The sequence below is a fragment of the Zophobas morio genome, unplaced genomic scaffold, assembly GCF_036711695.1.
Source record: "Zophobas morio isolate AGI-343-1 ecotype UQ-CSIRO unplaced genomic scaffold, CSIRO_AGI_Zmor_V1 ptg000005l, whole genome shotgun sequence".
Classification (NCBI taxonomy): Eukaryota; Metazoa; Arthropoda; class Insecta; order Coleoptera; family Tenebrionidae; genus Zophobas; species Zophobas morio.
Window position 1 is genome coordinate 1,888,446 of NW_026972110.1, and position 27,362 is coordinate 1,915,807.

General features: G+C 31.7%; 2 protein-coding genes across 2 annotated transcripts in view; one reads left to right on the forward strand and one right to left on the reverse strand.

Annotated features, from left to right (window-relative positions):
• Positions 1–9,910: 9,910 nt before the first annotated feature.
• On the reverse strand, positions 9,911–26,762 carry LOC135121312 (uncharacterized). The gene is made up of 4 exons (XM_064045634.1): positions 26,690–26,762; positions 12,393–12,632; positions 10,962–11,120; positions 9,911–10,169 (listed from the first exon to the last, which is right to left on the reverse strand). Exons 1-4 carry the CDS (start codon positions 26,723–26,725, stop codon positions 10,014–10,016), a joined length of 591 nt encoding a protein of 196 aa, XP_063901704.1. The 5' UTR covers positions 26,726–26,762; the 3' UTR covers positions 9,911–10,013.
• LOC135121175 (serine/threonine-protein kinase OSR1-like) overlaps positions 18,034–27,362 on the forward strand; it is a 52,167-nt gene continuing 42,838 nt past the window's right edge. Inside the window, exons 1-2 of the mRNA XM_064045488.1 lie at positions 18,034–18,360; positions 24,581–24,688. Of these exons, the coding sequence (XP_063901558.1) occupies positions 18,305–18,360; positions 24,581–24,688 (164 nt within the window). The 5' untranslated portion in view covers positions 18,034–18,304. The remainder of the gene's footprint in view (positions 18,361–24,580; positions 24,689–27,362) is intronic.

The following is a 27,362-nucleotide window of genomic DNA, read 5'->3' on the forward strand; positions in this document are numbered from 1 at the left end:
ACACAAAGTACAACAGGAAAAAATAATGTACCATCTGTATCTGTTGACAAGTACATTGTTTTATCGTCAATAATGTAACCTATGTAACCTTCTTATTTATACACTTCTCAGTTCCATCTTCCGTGGATAGATGTCACCCACGTTAAAGTAATTCATAGCCAACTCCTTAGAATAGAGAATCTCTGTATTCTAAAGAGATATGTCTGCAACTCTGTTCCAATCGGCATTTATTAATTGGTTAACCAAACCATGAACGAATTAATACATATTTCTTCCTACATGATCCAAACAAGTGGAAATTGCCGTATAGCGTATAGTGGTGCCATCTGCCAATGGTAATGTTAAAACAGATTGACTTAACTTAACAATATCTTTTCTAGCGTGTTAAATTTTGACAGTTTACAATTTACATAACGTCAAATTTAGATCAGCATTGTGTATTACAGTAAACTTACTAGGCAAATTAAATTTAGGCAGTACCGACATTATCTAACTGTATTGTAAATAATAATAAATAAATAAAAAAAAATAACAAAATGAATCACTACATACAGGCTAAAGCACTATATTATAAAATATTTTAATACAGGCTGATTCAGCCTAAATGATTAACTTGTCTTTTTCTAGTAGGTAACTCAACATACAGAGTCATCAAAATTGATTGAGAGAGTTGGTAAACCTGAACTTGAATAATTTGGTTTATTAAGTTGTATAAAAATATTAGCTGTCAGATTTGAAGTTTCAAGTTTCAAATTTCAAAACTCAGTGGCGTCTTTTTTCGATTTTTTTTTTTTGTAAAAATATTAGTTGTCAGATTTGAAGTTTCGAATTTTTGTCACGCCACTGAATTCATTGCCATATAACCTTAAACAAATCTGTCATAAGGTTGACAAACTTCACGACAAAAACAGGGGGTACCAACTCTCTCAATCAATTTTGATGACTCTGTACATTATCCGCGTACTTCTTGATTCAAAATTTAATTCCAATAATATTATCAATCTAAGTATGCATTGCTGTGTCACTGTCAATTTAATTACATAGCAGCATTTTTTTCAAGTTTCAAAAACGCCCATTTACACCCACCGACATGAAAAACGGGCCAGCTAATATTTTTCTGAGTACAGTGTGTCGACATTTTTACTACGCTTATTTTTGATGTTGTTTCTTGACCAGCATATTAATTGAGTGTACTTGAACCCCACACTTTAGATGAGCTTCAGAATATGCTTATAAAGGAATGAGAGAACATCCAACAAGAAGAAATAAACAATTTATTTCATGGGTTGCCCTGGAAAATGGCAGCAGCCGTACAGGTTCGTGGGGGAAACACCCGTTACTGACGTCCTTTAGCAGTGGGTTAATCATCATTGACTTTGCTTTTTTGGAAACTTTAATTTTTTTTCTGCTTTGTTTGATTTATTGAATTTGTATCTTTTTCCATTACAATAATATATTTTTTTGTTCTTTTTAGATAAAAATATTACAATAAGCGTTGCATAACAACATCAAAGTATTGCAACCGAAATCGTACTTTATTTTGCACATTTTCGGATCTTTAAAAAAAATAAGGGTGGCCTATTTTTCGTGCCGGTGAGTTATTATTCCCTCAGTTATTTATGTATTAAGGGCATAATTAGGGAGATTATGGCACGAGGGAGACACGACGAAGGACAGCTTTTAATTTCCTGAAAATCATTTATAAGTACTAAATTCTCTATAATAAAATAAGTTCTGACTCGGCTTATGATTTTGTAATAATATCTGAAACCTGGCTATGTGATTCTATCACTAATAATGAACTGTTTCCACAATCTTACAGTATCATGCGTTGTGATAGACGCTCTGAATCAGTTGGTCGCTCCACTGGTGGGGGTGTACTGATCGCTTATTTAAACAAATATTTCTTTGAATGTGTAAATACTTCTCATATTAATGATATCGCACCCTTAGTTGATATTGTCATTTGTAAAGGCACTATAAAAACAAATACCATCTACCTTGTAAGTGTTTATATTCCTCCAGACGTTTCATCTGCAGATATGTGTTCCTTCATTGACGCTTTAGTGCCAATATTACTAGACAAATCATTTATTATGGTCGGTGACTTTAATTTACCTGAGTTAACAACTGACACTGCTTCCAGAGTTACATGTTCAAAAACTCGTTGTTTTATTAACTTTTGTTCTCTTATGGGTCTCAACCAACACAATAATGTTCTAAACAGCAATGGTAAAACGTTAGATCTTATTTTAACCAATATAAAATCTATAATTAATGTTGATCGAGAAGCATTTCCATGGGTCCAAGAAGATCGGCATCATCCAGCGCTATCTATAAATACAACACTAATTGATGTTGAAACTGTGCAATCCTTTCCATCCGCTGACAATATTAAATACAATTTTAAACGAGCAAATTTTATAAATTTGTATGATGACTTCATAAACTTAAATTGGTCATTTTTGGATTCTGCAACAGACGTTAATGAGGCACTTAGTCTATTTTATGACAATATTTATAAAAGTATTGATAAGTTTGTACCAAAAGTAAAATGTTACACTTCCAAATATCCCATTTGGTATACTCCTGACATAAAAGCAAACATCAAAATAAAGGAAAGACACAGAAATAAATGGAAGCGCACCAAAAATGAAAGCTATTTATTAGAATTCAATAGACTGCGAGGACTAATCAAAACGCAGATTGCACAAGCATATCAAGCCTTCACGTTACGATCTGAGAACTCATTACTAAGTCAACCAAAGGACTTTTGGCGGTTTATTCGTCTTAAAAATAAGGACACTAGAATTCCTGGAGTTATGAAACATAATAATGATTCATATGATGATCCTCAACAAATTGTAAATTTATTCGCTTCGGAATTCTCAAAAATCTTTGCAAGCTCGTCTTCCTATAAACCAGTAGATGTTCACTCGTATTTACCTCCGGTTATATTGAGTCGTGTTTCTGAAGAAGATGTTTTCAACTTTTTACGTAGACTCGCAAACAAGGAAACCTGTGGTGATGATATGTTGCCATCTTTTCTTATAAAAGACTGTAGATATGTATTTGCGCGTCCGTTGTCAAAAATTATAAATCTATCTCTACAAACGTCAACATTTCCTGAAATATGGAAGAGAGCTCGTATCGTACCAGTTTTAAAAAGCGGCAATAGGTCGGATGTAAAGAACTACAGGCCAATTGCGATATTATCCATCTTTAGTAAAGTTTATGAACAAATTCTATATGAAGTTATTTATAACAAAATTAGATCTTACATCTCTCCTTTTCAACATGGGTTTATGTCTTCTAGATCTACAGTCACCAATTTGTCATGTATAACTCAAGACATCTGTAAATCTATTGATAGAAATACTCAGATAGACGTCATCTATGTGGACTTCTCAAAAGCGTTCGACAAAATCGATCATGATATACTTCTATCAAAACTAAGTGCATTTGGACTATGCCCGCAGCTTTTAAGATTAATGACATCCCATCTCTCAAACCGTTTAAATTATGTTCACTTTAATGGCTTCACATCTTACGAATTTGTATCAAAATCTGGAGTCCCTCAAGGATCAAACCTAGGGCCCCTTCTTTTCAACATATTTATTAATGACTTGATTATTTCATTTACGTGTAAGACTTTAGCATATGCAGATGATCTTAAGCTCTTTCATTCAATTGTCCATGATGAAGACATGTTATTGCTACAGGAGAACGTTAACATACTGTTTAACTGGTGTATCCAGAACAAACTTCCTCTTAATTATGACAAATGCTGCTTTGTGTCATACACAAGAAAAATCCACCTAATTAACACACATTATGTACTTAACCACTATCAGTTAGAACGTAAAGAGATGATAAAAGACCTTGGTGTAATCTTTGACAAAAAGCTTACATTTACCAGTCACATTGATATGATTTGCAGATCAGCCAACAAATTACTTGGTTTTATTATGAGAACCTCTAAAACATTTCATGACAGTAACGTGATAAAAAGTTTGTATTATGCATTGGTTCTAAGCAAAATAGAGTATGCTTGCGTAGTCTGGTCTCCACTATATCACTGTTACGAACTTCAGTTGGAAAGGATTCAGAAAACTCTTCTTAAATACATATCATTTAAGACTAATGGAGTTTATCCTGGAAGAGGCACGGATTACACACTTTTGTTAGAAAAACATTCCTTTACATCACTGACAAAAAGACGTAATCAACAAGCAGTGAAATTTTTTTTCAAACTTCTTTCCAATTCTATTGATTGTCAAGACCTGTTAGGCGAAGTCTTCTTTTTAGTGCCAAGAATGGGTTCCCGTTTTTCCGTAAGTTTTTTTGTACCTAGGCCAAGGACCAACGTTCTCAGGAACTCCCCTGTTAGCAGAATGTCGCACCTTGCTAATTGTATTTAACTAGAGCATTTCACTACTGTTTTTCATTTTTCATTCTGTATGTAATACTATGTATTATAATATATTATATATTGTTAGTTTTAGTTTTAGTTTAATAGCTTTAATTACGCTATTGTTCATTCCTAATAATTTATGTTGTCCTGTAATTGGAGTACCTCTGTTGGGCAATAAAGTTTATTATTATTATTATTATTACTAAATTTATGACAAATAGCCACAACGCTTGTCGAACTGTGGGTACACGTGAGAAAGTGAAACAAAAAACTAAACTAAACGACATTTTCTATGATTTGCAATAACCAGATCACAACGCCGATGCTCCAGACTTTTTTATTGCTTTGACCGCTTATTAAATAAAACATTGCATTTTATTTTGATTTTCGAAGTTGTAATGCACATTTGGTTAATTATAACTTGTCTATATCTAAAGTCTAATTTCTGTAGGGGAGGCTCAGTATACCCTTGCACCCCCTAGGTACGGCCCTGTCTGGGGTCATGGTATGTCGAGAAAATATTAAAGTACCAAGTCGCCCGACGGACTCCATTACTATACTTCTATAGCTTACGCTCAATAAGTAAAAATGACTTGTCAGCAATAAGTAAAACAACTTGAAGTGCTTATATTTATACTCGTACATTGGAAGAATGTCAAATTAGTTTGATTTGAATGAGTTTGTCGCCTCAAAAGAGAGGATTAAAATTATTAATTAAGTAAGCTAAAATTGCACAAAATGTTGTGAATATTATAATTATTCTATTAAATATAGAAAAATAATAATAAACAAAATCAAGATAGATTCGTAAACCACAGGTACAGAAGTATAATATTTCATACAAAATCGGTAATGTTAATTATACAATACATATAATTAGAAGACGTCATCAAATTATTGCTGGAGATAATTATCCAAATTTTGGTTAACGTTTTACCTTCTGCACGATATTTCTAATACATATATAAAATTTGCCAACAATCGATCCAGCAGTTTCGGAGATTATTTTTCTAATAAAAATCCGGACAAACGGTAGACAGACGACAGACAAACGGAAACGGGAGATCTATTTCTTCGCATTCTAGGGATCATGAAAGGTCGAGAAAGCGTAAAAACAAGAATTGAAATAAGTAGCTATTTTATTGCAATATGTACTTACTCGTACAAACAATTAGCTAATTAAAATACGTAATAAATAATGAAAACTTAAAAATCTAAAATAATAAATAAGATCACTTGTTTACATTTACATTAGGTAATGTCTGTCTTCAAAGTTAACATTTGAGTTTGCTGTATATGTATTTTGATCAGAACCAGGGACATTTATAACAGGATTTGCAGATAAAGTTTTTTCTAATCTTGCTGTCTTTGATGTATAGAAACTCGTAGATATAAAGGCACTTGTTGGCGGAGAAGATTCAGAAGCACCAGATACCTAATAAAAAATTAGTCAAAAGTTGTTTCGACAGAACTTCCCTCGCTCCTGAATATATCCTGAATTTTCGAAAAATTATAAAATTTGATTTTACGAATTTTATATTTTTTATGAGAACCCCTATAAGTCGAAATAAACATATGTAAAAATGTAATACTAAAGTAAATGTAAAGAATGTACGCGTATGTTTCAAATAAGTTTTTATTTTAGAAAATTTTGTGACGACGTCAAACATCATTTTTGCATTATATTATATTCTTTCCCTTCCCCCAAAATTTTGGGGAAAATGGAGTAAGCCGTTGAATTAATTAATAAAATAAATTAATCTATTCATGCAAATGTAAAATTGTTAATGCAGTGATAAATCACAAGTATAGACTCATCATATTTTACACAATTTGGATAGTATTTTTTTTGGCAAAATTTTGACATGACGTCATCAATTTTTTGAGGGGGATAAAGAGATATATTTTAATTAAAAATTTACCATGCCTGCAATGACTTCAAAACGTCTGTAAGATTTCAAGGCATTCAAATAAATTGAGTCATTAATTTTTTTTGCATCACCCTGTATAAGCAAATCGAAAGAATATGAATGCAAATGCAATCATTTCAAAGGTGTGTGATATACTTCACTGAACGATAAAAAAGCAAAATAAGAATGAGAAACAATACCGCAAACACTACTCAGGCGGCAGCTTTTTGTGCAGGTGGCTCCCTGGCTGCAAGTCATAAATTAGTGGAACGCCCGGCAGTGGCCAATTTTGCATTTTGACAATGTCGAGATGATATGTGTCAACAAACGGTCAGTGGAAGACGAAATCATATTTTTGTAATAACCAAATTAAAAACAAATAAATTATATTTTCCGGACATTTAGGCCAGAAGGGATCCCTTAACTTCGGAGGCCAGATGGTCCAGCATCACAAGCATATCCGTATAAGCCATCTCTGCAAAAGTTCGGACATTGTAATAGTAATTTACAGCACATTATCAACGGGAATAGTAATATCTGAGCAATATGCGTAGTGTTTAAAATGTTGATATTTATACATCGGAAGAATGTCACGTAGACTTGATTTGAATGAGTCTATCGCCTCAAAGCAGATGACTCAATTGAACAACATATTTTGAATATTATTTAAGTATTATAATTCTATGAATGGAATGATAAATTACAAATAAAGACTCATCATACTTTGCACATTTAAGATAGGATTTATTCAGTAAAATTTTGAGGTGACGTCATCAATTTTTTAGAGGGGATGAGCAAATACATTTTGTTAAAAAATTTACCATGCTTATGATAATTTTAAAAAATTTTTAGTCACCGTTTCCACACCATTTTCCACAACATCACATGAAGACACACTGACAGAAGAATCTATTAGTATTTTTCGGGCAATTTTTATCTGCTGCTCTAAAGAATCTTCCACGTAGCCTGTTGCCACTTTATCAGAGGACCATCCACCAAACCTTTTAAGCGTAGTCATGTCAGCTCCCTGGTCCACAAACAACGTCTGTTGACCTGTCCCTCATCCATTACTTAAACAGTTGATATTCACGGTCGTATAGCTCTTTGGAAGTATCAGGAAGCAAATTCTGCACCACTCTTAATGGGTTTTTACGGATTTCTTCTGGAATTTCTATTATTTTTTCTTTGATAAAACTTGATGCCAGTTTTTTTAATTCAACAATTGTTTATTTACAGTTCTGTCATAGTAACTGCCGCCAACTACATATTTTGATTTCGAATATATTTACATTTTATGAAGGAAATTAAAGAATATAAGCAGATATAAGAGAAAATTTAATATTATACACGTGACAAAAATGCCAGTATAGGCTCGTAAGTCAGTATAACACTCGCACTATTGTGTTCGTGTCATACATACTCCCTCACCTATACTGGCTTATTTTTGTCACTTGTATAATACATAACTAATAGCAACACTTTATTCACACTGTCATTGACAACACGAATAAAGTAAAAAAAAACTAAAAATTCGTACTACCACTGAAATTTTCGTTGCTATGGATGTGTGGATATTCAACTAAAATTTGTAACGCTTGATAGTCCACCTCCTGTAAAACAATCGTAATGAAAGGCCAGGAGCATCGTTTGAATTTGACCGTGACGAAAGTACAGGCAGCTTAGACAATTTACCTTCTTCAAATGTTCATCATATATTAGTATGATTATAGTACAATTAATATTTATGTATATGGATTACCTAAACAATAAATTTTTTGAAAACTTTTGCGAAATTGGAAAAAATCTTGTATGATACACGTGAATAAACGAATTTTATCCACTCAAAAACATTATCACACTCAGCTTCGCTTCGTGTGCTAAACTGTTTTTTCGTTAGATAAAATTCACTTTTATTCACTTATACCATAAATAGCTATTATTGCAGTTTTTAGAAAAGAAATAGAATGATGGAATTCAGACATAAATGAAGATAATAAAACATAATTTCACTGAAATTGCGTCGACGATTGAAAAAACTTGTGTACATAAATCTGCCATAAAATTTTCAAAATGTGGTCTTGCCGGGTATGGAACGATGTGGGAATGCTCTCTGTTGTCGATAAGGCTTTAATGTATCCACCAGTGACCATTTCTACTTTTTCTTTAATTGTGTACTGCGGCATGTTCACGAATTTCGGTCACTAAAAACCAGTAATCGAAGCTTAGAAACGTCAGGTAAATGTCTGTTTTTACATGGGTAAATGTCTGTTTTTACATGGCTGCCTACAATATTAGCGATAAAAATATCCAAATATTTTCATTTTTTTAAAGAAATATCCTTTAATTTAAAACATGACTTTTAATAAAATCGACAAAAGATAATCCAAATTACATCCAGTAAAAATTTCAGTTTTGAATCTTTACTCAAACATAAGTTAGCATGGAAATCCCACCCATGGCCACTTTTAAAAAATATGCACTGTATATTGATGAAGTGGAATTGTTTGGGACATCAAAAAATCGTTTTAAAAGCCAACTGAAGACTTCTAAGCTGTTGTAATATTATATTATTTTTATTTTTATTTAATTTTCTTAATAATCTCTTTTCATGTATTTTTTTTATTAATTCTTATTTATATTATTATAGAATTTAAATGTAATAATTTCTTAGCACTCATTGGGTAAATACTTTATTTGTATATAGGGTAAAGTAAATAAATTAAATGAATTAAATTAAAAAAAAAAATCTTCCCGCTCATGATGTATGGATATCATCTGCCATCACCACCAGAACCTCATTTGCTTGCTTAAATGATTTTTTGATTGCTGTGTCATGGAACCAATTAGTTCATCTTTCATGACGAAAAAAGCAGTCTCCTTTTTCCGTCCGTCCGCCTGTCTGCCTGTCTGTCTGTCTGTCTGGTGTCTGTATCTATTTTTATTAGATACGTAATCTCCGAAGCTGCTGGACCGATTGTTGTCAAATTTTGTAAGTAAATATATTACAAATATCATGTAGATAGTTAAATGCTAACCAAAATTTGGCTAATCATCCCCACCAACAATTTGATGACGTCATTTCAATGAATAGTATTTTAAAATGATTTGAATGTCACACAAAAATATACTCATATACATGTAGTATACAAATCCACACAAATTTTATAATTTTCGAAAAAACTGGATATGTTTAATTGTCCTTCGGGAGCGCGGTTCTGTCTAAACAACTTTCGGCCAATTTTTTTCCTGTATAAGCGTTCCTAATAAATATGAATGTAATGATATACTACAAGTATATTACAAATTTGGATCTTTTTAGAAAGGATTTATACTGCAAAATTTTGAAATAACATCATCAGTAAACGGATAGGTGGCTACGGCAGATCTATTTTTTCATACTCTAGAAGTTATAAAATGTCGAAACAATATGAAAGTAGTCATCACCGGATGGTCCCCATTACAATACTTCCTTATTAGCTTAAGCTCGGGAAATAAACATAGATAAAGATATTGGTTAAAATGGCTGTACAATAGGTAGACATTTAGTTAAGTATTAGATGGGAAATAAAGGTAAATAACAATTGCATTGTTTAGCATTAACATTTTATTTCAAATATTTCAATACTTCAAGTACAATGAAAAGTCGTTCTCAAAACATTGTAGGTTAACAAAAATTCGTCCAAAATGTTCTATTTGTAATTATTACACTTGCATCCAGTTTCTACGGGAATTAACTTTTCAGGTTTCCAACAATTTTTATTGTAACTCTTAAGCTGTTTTCTAAATACTGGAACTTCTTTGATTGTGGTAACACAGTCATGTTTACCAGCTGCGCATTTAACGGGCTGAAAAAGGAAATACAAAATAAGAAACAGTTTGATGTATAATTCTATAATTGTATAATCCTTGTTTATTTTAGAAAATAATTTAATAACTAAAACTTAAACAATTCATTACAGAAATAAACTTTCTCTTTTCTGCAATTATTATTATTTAGGAAAATATTCATTATCAAAACGTACGGTTTTATAAAAACTTCAGTAACGGCAAAAAACGTGAACAGTATGTAGGCGTTGGAAGCCAAATTTTAAAGCCCTCATAAAATTATCATAAAAGGATGACTTCTGTCAGATATTGTTTATTAAGTACTTCTCTATGTATCTATTTAAGAATGACAATAACAATAATTATAATATTGTCTTTGTTTATACAGGTAGTATATAACATTTATGTCGTTTATTAAAATTTAGTTTTTTAATTCGTAGTTCAAGAATGATGGATATACAAAAAAGCTGGAGCCCAAAATAAAGAAATATATTTTTAATGGACAATGGACTTACTTCTGTTCTGTACTAGTTTAGTAGGTATATGCATATATATATATATATATGATAGGCTTGAATTATAAACCGACATTTTCGTATGTTGGCTGGGTTTGACAGTGGTATTGTGTGTTATTCCATTCACTCCACCGTACATTCCACACGTTCTGATCTCCCTATCATCATTTTTAATAGTTAGTTAACTCTCTAGTTTCTACCACCCATATAGCATATATACACACTGAATTTTGAGTAAAAGCAATTAGCACTTTAAGTTCCTTGTAATTTGACTTTATGCTTACTAATTACACTTACCAATTTTTTATGGTGTCCGTGATGTTGTGCTGCATCATTATTCCGTACACACGATATGTTAAAATATCTAGCAGGATAAATATGTTCATCTGACGAAGTACTTTCGATTGTGTAAAAGGGACCATCCAGTTTTTCGAGACAGCTCACTGCCTTATGGCTCTGTGGACATAAAATACTTATTTTTTTGTAACACATACACACATGTTTAAATGGTACATTTTTTATGTGCCGTTATAAAACATTTAATTTTTTGTTTCTCGTGTAACATCAAGATAATACAATGTGTTTTCGCTGGATACGACGAAACCGGAACGGTTTGGCGGGAACAGGGTAAACAGATCATATATGCCTGGAAGAATCGCACAATCGCTTGTAAACCATTTTTGATTTCTCCATACTTACAAATCTATTTTAAGGGTGGCGATAAGCTTTAAGACAAATTTTGAAAACAGTAATTGTCAACATAAACTCCTGGCTTCAATGCTTGCAGCGCAACGAATGCACACCCGTGGATTACTTCGCGTTGTCCGACCTCTGGTTATTACTTATTAAAATTAAATGCCTTCACCGCAGCAACAAAAACGCAATGTGTGATCGTCACCGCGCGGAATAATATCTCATACGCTAGATCTAGTGCTATCGCGTCGATAGTTTGATTACAAATATATTTTTCCTTTGGACTATATCAACATAATATAACATTTCAAGATCACAAATCTGTGGTCCTGTGGTTGAAAAATTAAAAAGGGCATCGAGTATTATTATTTGAAGTAATATAGTAATATAGAAGTACTTAGTTTTTTTTTAATAGCTGTAAACACTCCTAGCGACGCACTGGCTACAACCTAGTGGATCAGATCAAAGCGTCCCCGCTACTCGCCGTAAAAGACACCTTACTTCAATTGGGGGATTGCAGCCCTGAGATAGAATTCCGCGTACTGGTGATGATCGTCTACATATAATCAAACATATTTTAGCTATCCCCCCTTGTACCGATCCTGCCAAAAATTGCAACATGATGCGGTGTTATTCCGCCATGTATTTTCGACGCCTATGTGTGAATACTCAGATTAAAAACAATGCGATACCTTCGTCCGGCCATTCTGGACATCCGACAAAAACGCGGTTGTGATGTTAGTCGTTATTAGTGAATTGTGTATCTTATAATAACTTAATACTATATTATTCCAAATTTATAACATCGGAGCAACATGAGGCTTAATTTGCGTTTTGCTTTTTTTTTTGTTTATTATCATTGCATCATTGTTCGATAAGCTGAATTTGGAGATATTATTGCTGAGACATTCGTATAGAAAAATAAACAACATTTTACATCCTCACAATTTCACGTATTTTGTTGTTTTAACCCAAGATTATTATTATTTTGTTGTTTATTCTCTATATATGAATAACAAATGATAAGTACAATACCGTGGGAATGCCTCGAACGTCTTCGGATTTTTCATCGCTTTCATAATCATCACTGTTTAGAAGCTGAAGCACTTTGTATTCTAGTTCAAGCCAAACGTCATCATCATAGTGCATCTCTGGATATAACTCATTTTCTTCACTATAAGATTCTTCGAGTGATCTTTCAAAATTTTCGCTTCCTAGTAGATTTGGTAATTGCCCTCGTACACTGCTTGATAAGACAGCAACAATTCCTAAAAACTGAAAATAAAAAAAATATTTTTAAAATTGCATTCAAAAGTATGTTATTTAAAGCACACTACACCAACTAGACATGAATGTATTGAATACAAGTACAATAATGTACTGTATATTACTGTATTATTTAGACAGAACTTCCTTCGCCCCTGAAGTATACAAGAGCAAATGCAGATTCTTCGAATTTATTTTTTTATGATAATCCTTAGTAAGTAAAACATTTGACTCCGAAAAATTATAAATGTAAATATAATGTATGTACATTAAAATTTACATCATACTATAGAGCAATTATTATTCTTTCGTAGTGGATACATAAATGACAATAAAATTCAACGAGCACTGTGTAAATACTTATTATAAATGTTAGTATTTATCCATACGTACCCCACCATGGCGTACTTTTAGACAAATGAGGGGTAGTTTCGGACTCAGCTGGGGCAGATTTGGTCTTTATAAAACTATACCAAGCTAATGTATTACCAAACCAAAAAAATTTTTTTAAAGAACTGGTATACTAATCAACAAAAATTAAACGAAAATTTACAATGCGTATAAAAAGAAAAATAAACTGTATAAAAAACTATCTCACAAATACATTAATTTTAGAATCAATTGGTAAATAATAATAATTGAATTATGAAAATTAACTTCAAATTTGGTGCAAGCTTCTAGACGAGATGTAGTTCTCATGGTTGTAGGTTTGGGTAGTCTAGAGACAACCTTTTCTCTCATCAGATCAGAAATGTCGTCAACTAATAGAAAAGAAAACCCATAATTTTTTCTTTTGTAATAATGTTTTACTGTTTTTTTAGTTGGAAACTTAACTAAAAAATAGTCTTCCACATCAATGTTTTTATCTTCTAACGACGTTAGAAAATCATGAGCTTCATCCTCTGACAGAATTTAGATTAGAATCAGAAGAGATTGATTTTTTTCTTTTGAGCGTTTGTTCTGCAAATTCAAAACAATCTGAAAAGTTTTCTCTGTATGTTTTTTTTATTTAGTTCTAGTTTTTTCAATTTCTTTAAAAAGTACTTGTCTTTTAACTGGCATCGATTTGTTCTTTCTTGCCTTACTCCAGTTGTTCTATCCTGTTTTTCGAGATGCTTCAGTTGTCCTTTGTCGTGTCTAAGCTCTAGGAAATTTTTACTTTTTATCTTTAATACCATGCCAGAAACGCAAAAAACAATATCTATTTTATTCGTAAGTGATGCGAAAATTTTACTACTTTTTCTTTTTTACAAATATTCTTATAGGAATGATAGAACACATACCTATTACAGATACCTGTAAAAATTTTACTCAGTTTAGCACTGCTACAAAGAGGTCGTTCCATTCCGTCTAAATGTGCCCCATGCCCACATCTGCCCCACTCTCCCTATATTAATTTGTACCGGTGCAGTGTAAAACTAATAATAACAATACATATTGCATTTCCAAATTTTCGGAAAATGGAGTGAACCGTTCCTAGTTTAATTAATAAAATAAATTGACTCATTCATTAATTTTTTAATACCAATACATCCATTGACCCATCATATTTTGCACATATTAGATAGGATTTATTCGGCAAAATTTTCGAGATGAGGTCATCATTTTTTTGGAGGGGATAAACAAACCTATTTTGCTTCAAATTACCATACTCAAGATAACCTTAAAACGTCTGCAAGATCTCAAAGCATTCGGTAATGCATTTTCAAAATTAAATTGCAAAATGTTGTTATACATATAAATCTATAAAATCTTGATGTCTCTGGTAAAAACTCACCACAGATTCGTAAACTACATATGTAGAAGTACACTGCCTTTCAAAAAAATTGCAACAGAGACTAGCAGTGAAAATACGTTCACCAGTTACTCTTCGGCGACCACTGCCCCTACAACGGGCTCTGAGCCTCTCATTTACCACGCCCTGCATATTCGCTGCATATTCGTAAAATGGTCGAAGCATTTTGACCGATTCTTCTTGCAATTTCATGTTACGACAAAACAGCCTCTCGCATACCCACAATTCTGCCTCTGTCAAAGGCGCCAATTGGTTCAAATTTAACATTTCTTCGCACTGGTGGCATTTTATTGCATAAAATGACACAACTGATAAAAATTGTAACTTCTTCGCCAAGAAAAACAAGAAAAATATTCCAAAGCGTGCGTTGTTTACCACCATATTTTCATCATCTTTTCCGGAGAACATGGTGCTTCGATGGGTGCACATAAGTCATTAAAAAAGAAAAGTTTTCTACGTGTTGCAATTTTATATAGGTAAGTATGTAATATAAAACCCATTTACTATGTACAATTTTGATGTGATGTCACTACTTGTTGGTGAGGATGATGAAACAAATTTTGGTTGGCGTTTTACGATCTATATGATCTTCATAACAGTCGGTTCGGTAGTTTCGGAGATTATCTATTTACCAAAATTGGCACAGACGACGGATAGACAGATAGACAGACAGACGGAAACGGGAGACCCATTTTTTCATACGCTAGGGTCGTAACCCATCGAGAAAGTTTAAAAGCAGCCAGACCCCTGATAGACTCGATTACAATACTTCCTTAGCTTACGCTCGGGAAGTAAAAACTGAATAGAAGAATGGTAGTCAGATACAATATGTTAGGCTACACTACCAAAGAGCCATTTTAAGTTAATAATGACGCGTGCCATAAATGAAACTTAGTAAGACAATTTTGCAGATGAGGCCCTTCCTTTGAATAAAATAAATGTAACCGATTAAGAAACAGTTTTACAGCAAAGTGTGAGGTATCTTTAAAGCCTAATCAATATCAGTCAGGATGGATTTTGGGAAGCACATTAAACCATTAATTAAGGTGCATTGAACGTCATCGATAAGAAGTTAATAGCAGCGGTTGCTACGGAAATACAAATTACAGACCATGAAGAGAAGAATGATTTGTATCGTAAGACAAACAGCCACATTAGGTCGACCATTACGACTTTAGTTACCGATGCACTGTACCTACCAGAAGTACGAAGACTTTCCATGACGCGTGGGAGGCGTTAATGCAGTAGTTTGAAGCAACCATGGAGGAAAGAATATATTCATTCGTCTATGGAAGCAACGTCTAAACATCATTTGCTTAAAATTTGTCCAGAATTTTTCACATTTAGTTGAATATTATACTAAGACGTATACACACACATTACCAATGAGTTAAAAAGTTTGTACAATGACAATGAGTTAAACAACGAACCTGCAACTAAAGACGAGAATGCACTGTCAAATTTAATCTATATAGGTACTTACATAATTATACCTATAAAAGGCAATGTCCCGATTGCCTTATCAACGCACAGCCCAAACCGCTAATGATAAAAATTTGGAGAGAATGTTCATTTTATACTGAAGGCATCGTTTAAAAAGGGATTTTTCGAAATTCACTCCCAGGGGGGTGAAAAAGGGTGGTAAATGTGTATAGGACCAATATTTCTACTGTAAATTTACATTTTAAGTGAAACTTGCTGTTAATGCTCTTCACACAAATAACAAATAACGAAACACGTATTTCAGCATTTTTCGAGAGAGAGAAAATTAGCTATAAAGAAATATTTTTGAGAAAAAGAGATATTCGTCAACGACATTTGTATTTTAATAAAAGATGTTTAAATCTGACTTAATGCAGAACGCACACGTTGTTGGAGATGTCGTTCGACTTTCATAATTTATAATTCAAAGCAAAAATTGTTAAACAATAAATAATAATTTGAGTTCTTAAAGACGTGTATTTCAATTCTCTATGTCTTCATCATTTGAAAATTTAATTTAACATAATTCATGGAAGAAAATCAATTCACTGTGCACTACAGCTATTTCGATATGTTTGTACATATTTTATTTTTAAATAAATATTTTAATTACGACAAGAAAGCATTTATTGTTGATACGATATTTAATATACAATGCATCTTTTTTAAAAGTGGCCATAGGGATTCCCATGTTACACTTTAGACCCCATGTTAACTTTCGTTAGGGTGAAAACCCGGAGATGATTTTTGTGGAGAAAATAGAATTAGGGTTCTACTTTAATTTCCACTACAACTTTTTGCAGTAATTTGTTAATTTGTGCTTTAAAACATACAAATTATTTTGTTTAAAAAATGTTGGTATATTATTTTTCAAAATGGGCGCGAAGGTCAAGGACACGCAAAACCCAAAAATTTACTCTTAACTGTGTAGTTTAGTATTTTTTTACACCTCCTTATTTTACTTTATCGACAATGCAATAGTGACTGATCTGTCACTTGAAACGTCAAGAACCGCATTAATTTTGAATCGTTTCTATGAGCGCGTTCTATCGCAATATTTATGATAGATTATGTTCTTACGGAGTGGGGAAGTTAGAACTACAACTTAAAAGCACCCAGCAGAGATCCTAAAGGAACAGATTTATAAGTAAGTTGTCGACCTTGAAATTTGCTTAAATTTTGAAAAATAATATATATATCATATATCATAGAAGGTTTTGACTTATCATTTTAACTTGTCAATTTTGACAGTATAATTTTAATTTAATCATTAAATACCTTTATTGCAGTTTTTAGAAAAGAAACTGAATGATGGAATTCAAACATAAACGAAGAAAATAAAAGATAATTTCACTGAAATTGTGTTTTTAATGTCCACGATCGAACAAACCTGTGTTTATAACTCTGCCATAAAATTTTCAAAATGTGCTCTTGCCGGGTATGGACCTGGGAATGCTGCAGCAAAATTTTGCGCAGTTTCTCTGTTGTCGATAAGGCTTTAATGTATCATCAGTAACCATTTCTACTTTTTCTTTGATTGTGTATTGCGGCATGTTGACGAAGTTCGGTTACTAAAAACCAGGAATCGAACGAGTAATCAAAGTTTAGAAACGTAAGGTAAATTGTCTATCTTGAGATGGCTGCCTACAATATTACCAACACAAATATCCAAATATATATATATTTTAAAGAAATATCCTTTAATTTAAAACATGACCTTTAATAAAATCGAAGAAAGATAACCCAAATTACATCCAGTAAAAATTTCAACTCTGAATATTTACTCAAACATAAGTTAACATGGGGTATAACATTTAACAAGGGAATCCCTATGGCCACTTTTAAAAAAGATGCACTGTATAACAATGTTGTATTTTTTTTAAATTCGCACTTTAGCATTTTATGTTTCTTTGCTCGCTTTAAAACTAACGTAATACGTAAAAAATAACATTGAAATCATCGTCAATCAAACGGTGATTGTCATTTAAAGTTTTGATCTACAAAACTTTCCGCCTCCTGCCACCATAGCAGAACAGTGACGATTCACATCGTATGTCACCTACGTATACACGTACTAATTGACTTTAATGGATAAATTAGACCATTTTCTTCTATGGCCCCTAAGGTCTTGTGCACAAGCATTAAGTTTGATTAAATGGAGAGAATTACAATTTCAAGTTCGTATTGTTATATTTTAAAACTTGTCGAAGTCGCTGCAGGTATGTGTATCAGTGTTCAACCGTACTTTTTATTAAAAAAGTTATAAGCAAAAAATGTTTTCATGTAAAACGAAACAATGCAGCGGTTATAATGTTGTGATTAAAAACGTGAACGTTTCTATCAAAATAGTGGTTTAATTGTTCAGTTTTAAATATTGTGATTTTATAAACAATTTCAATAATCAATGACGATGATCACCTCCGAAGAAGACAAAAACATCACCATTAAAAGTGAAACCAGGTACGTGTGCACATGCAGGTTAAATACAACTAGGTATATGCAACAGTTTTGCAAGTTATTATAAAGATCGTTAAGTTACGACCAAGTTACAATAAAAAACTTAAATTAGGCGTACTACACCCACCCAAATTTTTATACATCTGAATCTGTAAAAGTCAAATACTTACGAGTCTTATTAGTGTAATTAGAATTGCTATCGATCATATTTCTTTTTCTCAAGGTAGCATTCCTAACTTCAAAATTTCTTCTGCATAAAACCGTGTGTTGAAAGTATGATAAAATTGATAATATAATTAACATTCTATAGACTGTAACGTTTTTAAACTTGTATAGGATATACAATAGTTTTATTAGCACCTTAAAATAAAGGTATGTCTACAAAAGTTATAAAGTTTGTTCATAACTTTTGTAGACAATGCAACGTCTCTATAAAATATCGGATACTTTTTTTTTATAAAAAATGCACCTCTTTCATTTTTATAAATTAATCTTCTAATATTGCAAGTCAATCATTTATTAGCTATACCTATTTTTATAAGTAATTTAGCAGTCTATTGTTTATACAGTGCATTTTTTACGGAAGCATTATAGGGATTAACATGGTGTGTACTTAGTCGTGTTAATGGTTTTTCTACTGCGAACTTCCACATCGTTTTTGGTACACGCTTGGTTCACATTACTTTTTACAAGCTCTGCTAATTTCTAGAACGAAAGAAGTAAACATATTCCAATTAAAAATTCAAATAATTCCATCATTTTAATCATTTTACTTTGACACTTTTCATGTGTCCCCTGACATTTACATAAAAATAAACAGTGTCCATTTATACAACTCAAGAAAAGATTCAAGTGGTTACGGTCTATCATCATCATTTTTTAGGACAATTTTTCATGATAATTAATTATTTTTAATTTAATTTTTTTTTACAAAACTTTTACTTCTTGGATTTCAAAAACGTGTAAAAAAATCTGTAAACTAAGCGTGTACCGAAAAGAATTTGGAAATTCACAGTAGAAAAACTATTAACAACACAAATTTACACTCTATGATGCATTCGTAATAAAACGCACTGTATATAAAAATGTGTTAACGGAATAGTTCACATGATTGTATCACTGCACATTTAAAATCATCGAACTAAATAACTATGTAAAAGCTATGTAAACACAAGTTCAAAATAACAACAAACTATTAACAACACAGTGTTCATAAATGACCATTAATTGCGATTTTTTTGTTGAAGTCATCAGGGAAACAATCTTTGCATAAACTGTTAAAATACTCTACGAATGTCTTCGTGGCAAAAATTTTTCTTCATCAATTTTTTGTTTTTATTAATAGGATGATTTTAATTTGCTCCACAATATGTAGGTAAAGATCTACTATGCACGTTTTCAAGTAGAAAACATTTCACATTCTTTTTTATTAGTACCACCGGCTAAGGGAGCTAACTCACTATCTCTTCCAAAAGTTAAATATAATAAAAACTAGAAACAAAATACATATATGGTTTTAGCCTGCAAGTTTCACTTTTTCACTGAAAGCATAACTGTCTATTTTAAAACTTCTAATTAAATCGAATGAAAATCAAAAATCAACATTCTTTTCAGATTTCAATAAAAGTGGTTTTTACCGAAACAAATTTTAGTTCGAATACAACAATGAAAACAAACACTAAAACCACTCAATAATAGTTATAAATCACAAAAAAACAGAGTGAACATCGTGGCCTGATGGATATTACCGCACGCGTTACCAAAAGTAGCTTTAATAACGCACTAAAATTCACACAAATTTCCAAATTGTTTAAATGTTATAATACTTATAATACACCGACCGGCAAACAAAACGACCATCCTGAAAATATGCATAGCGCTGACAACGACCATCCTCGATCAGAGCGACAATTTGAGAGACGTCTGCAAGAGTTATAGTAGCCTGCATAGATATTGTAGCCGTCCATAGAGTCGAAATTTGCGAATAAAAATAAAATAAAACCGGTTCAAACGGAGCCGACGATGGCTTGCAAAGTCTGACATCGCTCTGGCACACGTTGCACAGAGACGTATTTAATATTAAATGTCATTTTTTCCGTTATGATTTAATCTGTTTAATTTCTGAGCTGAATCTCGTCAGTGTTATATAACAGCATTGTTTTCGCGTGAAAACTTTTATCAACTGCCAAACTTATATACAAATGATGAAAAACACTGTTTACTACAACAGACTCCTTTATTGTTTTAATTAAGAAAATATCGTACTTTGTCTGTTCCTGATATTTTGTTAAATTAAATTTAATTCTACGTATATATGTCCCCTTTTTTTTGCTAATTTGTACATATGTGTCAATAGTGAATGGTTCTTTAATAGAATAACGATCACTAGTTAAATTAATATTTTTTAAAGTGGTTTTGCGAAATTTTTCAGGGTGGCCGGTTTTTTTTGCCGGTCAGTATAGATTCAGTGATCAGTTAACAAGTTGTTTAGCTGATTCACCTGAAGCAAAAATCACATTTTACATTTTATCTTATTTATTACAAACTGCATTTGAAATTTCGTAAGGCACTAGTATTGACTTACAGAACACAATAATTAAATTTATTCGTCTACTCCACAAAGACAATGACGTCATCTCATACTATTCTTTAATTAATAAATGTTTCTTAAATAGTATCCCGCTTGATACGGTATGGCTTACATTTTATTAAATGAATGTGCTTTTATTACTTCCTGAGCGTAGGTAAGCTAGTAGCTATTTCATTCCGCAAATGATTTCTTTCATATTTTCTCGACGTTTCATGAGCCCTAGAGAATGAAAAAATATGCTTGCCCTTTCCGTCTATGTGTATGTCTGGCTATATACCGTCTGTGTCCATTTTATTACACAGATATATCTAAACTAAAACGCTAAACTAAAATTTGTCTGATCATCCTCACCAACAATTTGATTACGCCTTCTCAAAATTTTTATTTTACAACTGATATTTCAAAAAAAAAATCGCATAAAGCTTGTAATTTATGTAGGACTGTCTACTATTATACTGAAATGTCTATTTCCATCAACGTCATCTTAAAAGTATACACATTAAATGTTAATTTACTGTACTGTACTTCGGAAACGGAGTAGCTTTGTAATTTTTTTCGGTTTGTGTGCCCAACTATATGAGATATGATTATTCATTAGAAACTGCTCGTTAATTTAACATTAGAATTTAATATCATCACTATTTGGGATTATACGTATAGTTCTCTGAAGACATAAACTAATGATATTGATATGACCTTATAAGTACATTACCATATGAAGTAAAATAACATTGTGCTAAATATAGCATCATTTGATAAACGTATTCACAGTTAAATTTCTACTCGTTATATTTATAATGTAGGTCTATATACTAAGTGGATGCGCGTGCACATTTTTTTTTTTAATATTGTCTATGTCAAGTCGCTAAATACAGTGCCGGCCAAAATAAAGTGGGACACTTCTTAAAATGATTTTTTCAATAAATTTTGTTGTGTAAACTGGACTCAATTGAAGATTGAAGGTATCCGTTAACAATGACATTTTTAAACGTCAAATACAAAGTTGAAAGTTACACTAGGCAAGGAAAAGTGCCCTACTTTATTTTGACCGCCACTGTAGTTAATTTACCTTGGACCGTTAGTTTCAAGAATAAATTGACACCTCCGGACTAAACAAAATTTTCATTTTTCTAATTTGCATCAATAATATTTTCTTTATGAATCGCATATGCCTTTAATCTCCACTAATTACATACATTATGCAGTACATGGTGAACTGATACAACTGATGACATAGTAATTCTGATAATTTGTATACAAATAACAAATAAGTGTAAATTATCATTTACGTAGGTATTCTACTTCTCAACTTGGTATTCGGTCTTCACGTTAACCTTTCTATCTGATATTATATTTCTAATTGTGATTTTTTCTAACAGACGTAGATTTCCATTCACTGCTAAGTTGTATATACTATTAAATTAGAAAAATGTCTGTTCTGAAAATATCAAAATTTTGTTCTCCAAAAATGTTCAAGACCTGACTGATCCCTAAACATACATAGTATAAAATACAGCCAACTGTATATTTATAAAATCCTTATGTGTAAAAATAACGAAATAGCAAGACAGTTTAAAAGGTGCATTTTTCGCTAATGTAGATACATTACTTATTCAAATATTACTAAAATACTCACGATGCTATGTTGTCGTGATAGAAATTAAGTACTATACAATTTTGACTTTTTGCCAACAATCTGGATGCCTAGGTTAAAAACTCAACACGAATTAATAAACCATAGAAGTATATACGAGGGCCCTTCAACAAAGACTAGGACTGATGTTTTTACGGCCCTGCATGAATAGCTACGAAAGGTTAAAAAGCAGAAAATATTATTGAAGTAGGCTTCTTTCACTGTGCAAAATGACACTTTTCACAAATTATTTAATTGAGTTTAACACAGCTCGAAAGTTAAAACATTGTTATGGCGCATTTAAAAATCGCCATTGAAGAAAAGAAAGAGCAAAAATATGCGATTAAATTTTGTGTACGTCTCGGAAAAGCTACAGAAACTTTTTCTTTATGATCCGGAGATGAAACAACACAGCACACAGTGGGTATAGAAAGGAGGGCTACCACCCAAAAAAGCACGCGCGCAAAAATCTGCCGCAAAAGGTATGGTCATAACATTTTTTTATTACAAGGATATGGTATATACCTATATGGTCCCACATGGTACTACGGTAAACGCAAATGATTACAAAGGAGTTTTGCATCAGTTGACGAAAGATCACACTCCTAGAAAACGACCCGAAATTAAGGGAAAGTGGAAACTTCATCACGATAATTCTCGCCCGCAGTGGCTAATGTTATGACTGAATTTTTGATCAGAAAAAATATCAACTGTGTACCGCATCCTCCGTATAGCTCTGATGTAGCCCCATGCGACTTCCATTTGTTCCCCCAAGCAAAAAAAAGCTTAAAAGACGACTTTAGAGGCGATTTTAAACAGGCTCTCAAAGAATGGCTTCCGTCATGTCTTTAAACAATGACAGCACCTTTAGGATAAAGTCATTGCAATACAAGGGGAATATATAGAAAGTGACAGGTGTATTATTGTTCAAGATTAATAAATAAAGTTTTGGTAGTACTAGTCCTAGTTTTTGTTGAAAAGCCCTCGTATATATATATATATTTATTATTTATTAGACAGGGTAAACGTCAAATATTTAAACATAAATATTAGTAAATTTAAATTATTATATTAAAATGTCGGCCCACAAAATTTTGTGTTCTACACGTTTTGACAACGTTTGGAAATGCTCAGAAATGGCAAACCTCGCCCGTCGGGCTGGGTTTTCAACACTTTCCTGGCATTTTCAAAACTTCATTTTCCAGACTAGTGAAACAAATACCTAACTGTTGAACCGGAAATGCATTTTAATACATGTTTATAAATTTGTGATGGAATTTTAATATCCTTCTTCAATTCAAATTTTATACATAAGTAACCATTGTTGAATTTGATTTTCGTGAAACAACAAAACAAACTACAACGTCATGAGCGATTCAGAAAGTAAATTTTACTATTAATTTAAATACTAAGTAGGTAGGTAATTCTTAAAGTCGTTCATTTTGTTGTACATATTATTTATATTTTTTTGTACATGAAGAAAAATTTGTAATTTCAATAAATAAAATTTGTAGTCGTAGAAAAAGTATAGTACACAACTCGAGTGGTAAGTCTATTATATACCTACACACTCCCTCGAACGTTGCCAGATTTACGATTAACAAGTGGTGTTTCAATAGAAATGGCAAAGATTATAAGTTTTATTCTCATTATGACTGACGAGTATGTGTCACAAGTTAACATGACAAGGCGACAATCATAACTAAAATTACAAGTAACGTTATGGTAACTAAGGAGTGTTTGACAAATTATGTCAGTGAAATGACATCAGCGTCCGAAATTCTGTGCTCGCAACTGAACCACCTATTTGAAGGTGGAAGAAGTAAAACTCTATACTCACTATACTGCAAACAAAGGCAAAACATAATATACATCTGTCACAGTTTGTAATTGTCTATCCAGATCTTAATAGGAAAGATACAATTACATGCGAATAAGTAACATAGCAACATTTATATTGTAACGTTCTACAAAAATTTCATCTTTTCATTTTTTTTCAGTTGTCTAACACGAAGGAGAAAACCAGGATCATACAAAATGGATGTTTCCACAGAGAGCATAATTTTTGAAAATCATCGATTTCTCAGTACATTGTCTTTAGGAAAAAGGTAAAGCAGATCACTTTTATGGTTTTATTTATTTATATACCAGGTTTGCATATTCATCATTTCCCAAAAATTGATACTAGTGATAAAAGCTATCTTCAGGTACAATAAAATAATTACTAGCAATTGTTTTACAACGCGCTATTTTAAGAGACCTGTAAAATAGGTACATGTAAAAAGCAATTCAAGAATTTTTTATAGACTTTTTTCGTTAGTCAATGGTAAACGATATTCCCTTTCCGCCCAATGTAAAATGTCCCAGTCTGAAATCATTTATGGAAACTATGAAAATGACAGCCTTTTAGGTATATGATTTTGAAATTGACATTATTAATGTTGCAAATAATAGTCAACAGACAGATGGATTTTAATGCATAATTTTTGTGTTGTTCTCAAAAACCTACATACCTACCTAATTATCAGTTTTTCCTTCATCTGTACTAATTGCTAATTAAAATCAAATAATTATACTTAAATACAGACAACTTTACCGTAAACCACAAATACAAATCTGCCTGAAGCAGATATTACGATCCTGTGATGAAAAATATTCCCCTTTGATAACTTTTACTTAATGTTCAACATTTTTATAATAGGGTCGATCCTACAAATCGTTGCTTTCAAGTTTTCTCAACGTTTTATGACCTCTAAAGTACGAAAAAGTATATATTCTGTTTATGTCTATCTGTAGTCTGCCTGTATTCTATGTCTGTCTGTCTATTTGTTTGATACCTATGTCAATTTTTATTAGACAGATAATCTCCAAAACTACTGAATCGATTGTTGCCAAATTTTATATGTATGTTAGGATTATCGTGTAGATAGTAAAAGGATAACCAAAATGATGATGAAGAATGATGTTATCTACAAAATTTACAAGAGTAAAAATTATTATAAAATAAGATGCTTTTTCCTAATATACATGGCCATCTTTGTTTTTCAATTCAAGTTTTACAATTAAACTTTCTAATTGCACAACCGAATGCTCTACAATCTTGCAAACATGTTACAATTGTCGTAGTCGGGGTGAATCCGTAATCAAAATTCGTCCCCCCCCCCACCCACACACACAAATCCAACTTAAAATTTTGCTAAATAATTCTATCTAAAATATGCAAACTATTCGGACTCTTTACTTGTGGTTTATCGATAGATTCATAGTTTGTAGTATTAGGTACTTACATAGGGTGACAGAAAATAGTTAGAAATTAGTATTTTTTTTTATTCAAATCAAGAACGGCTGACCCTATTTTCCCGAAAATATAAGTATATAGTACTGTATTACTAATAATTATCTATTCAAATCGATATGCGTGTGCTTAACAGAATGCTGATGACCTCATCACAAAATTTTGTTACGAAAAAACTCACTTAAACACACGCATAGCATGCGTATGAACTTTAAAAGTCCACACATATCTTTATTTTAACTTATAGGGTTTATCATTAAAAAATAAAATTAGCAAAAATTTGATTTTTATAAAGTATTAGTTTTTAAATCGTTAAATTTCTTCCATATGTGCATAGAGTTACATTTTTTAAAAAGATAAAAAAAAACAAAATAATTATGTAATATGTAAAATAATAATATAAATAGAGAGGGAAACTACATCAACAAATTATATTGAAATTTAACTAAAGTGATTTAATAAGTTCAAGTAAATTTTTAACAACAGTGTTGAGCGAGCAACAAATTTTTAATTATGTACGTAACGAGTTTTACGTACTGAGAGAGGAATAAAAAACAAAACAAGATCAAAGAAGCCATGGATTTCTCTTTGATCGTTGAGTTTTCAAGCCAAACTTTCAAATTGCCGACTATAAAGACAAATTTTCTCAAAGACAAATTTTCTCAAAAATTCATGACTATGTATTCGTTCTGCTTTTTATTGTTCTTTTGGTACTACTATATGTAGTAGTATCCATTGGCTTGATACTATCACGTATAAAACTAAAATAGTAAAAACACGTGTACTGAACGTAATTTCAATTGTAGGTACTCACCACTGTTGTCCACATTGTTGGTGGTTTTAACGACATGGAATAACTGTTTTTCTATGAACAATCGCAAGTTTTATATGCACGTGAAAAGTATTAATATTACGTATTTAATCAATACAACAGTCGTTCATATTGAGTTTTTCCAAACACTCACAATGCTTCGCAAGCTTAGAGTTTATCTGCATAACATTAAAATACGTCTAATTACGTCCATTTTATTCGACATAAGGCAAAATTATTAATCTATATGTTTTAGATAAAATTAAATGAAATGAAACAGTTGTACGTGCATTGATAAAAATATACCTATTTATTAGAAGATTCAATTGTTTGGAAAGTACTTAGCAACACTCTGTTTCCGGATTTTATGTTTTGTAATTCAGATTATTGTGATTACAGTTTTTTTTATCTTGTTGTTCGTATTAATTAATTTTGTGTGATTCTTATGATTTTTTTAATTCTAATATAACAAAATATGATAATATATAATCCAAGTACTCACCGTAAGTGTTTTCTAAAGAATTCTCTGTAACAATGGTTCTAAAATGCAGCTAACGTGAAAATTAAATAATTAATCAATGTTTATCAATTTATTCGTTTTTTTATGTCTTAGGCGAATTTAGGAAAATATTATAATAGGGTCCATCCGACAAATGGCCACTCTTAGGTTTTCTAG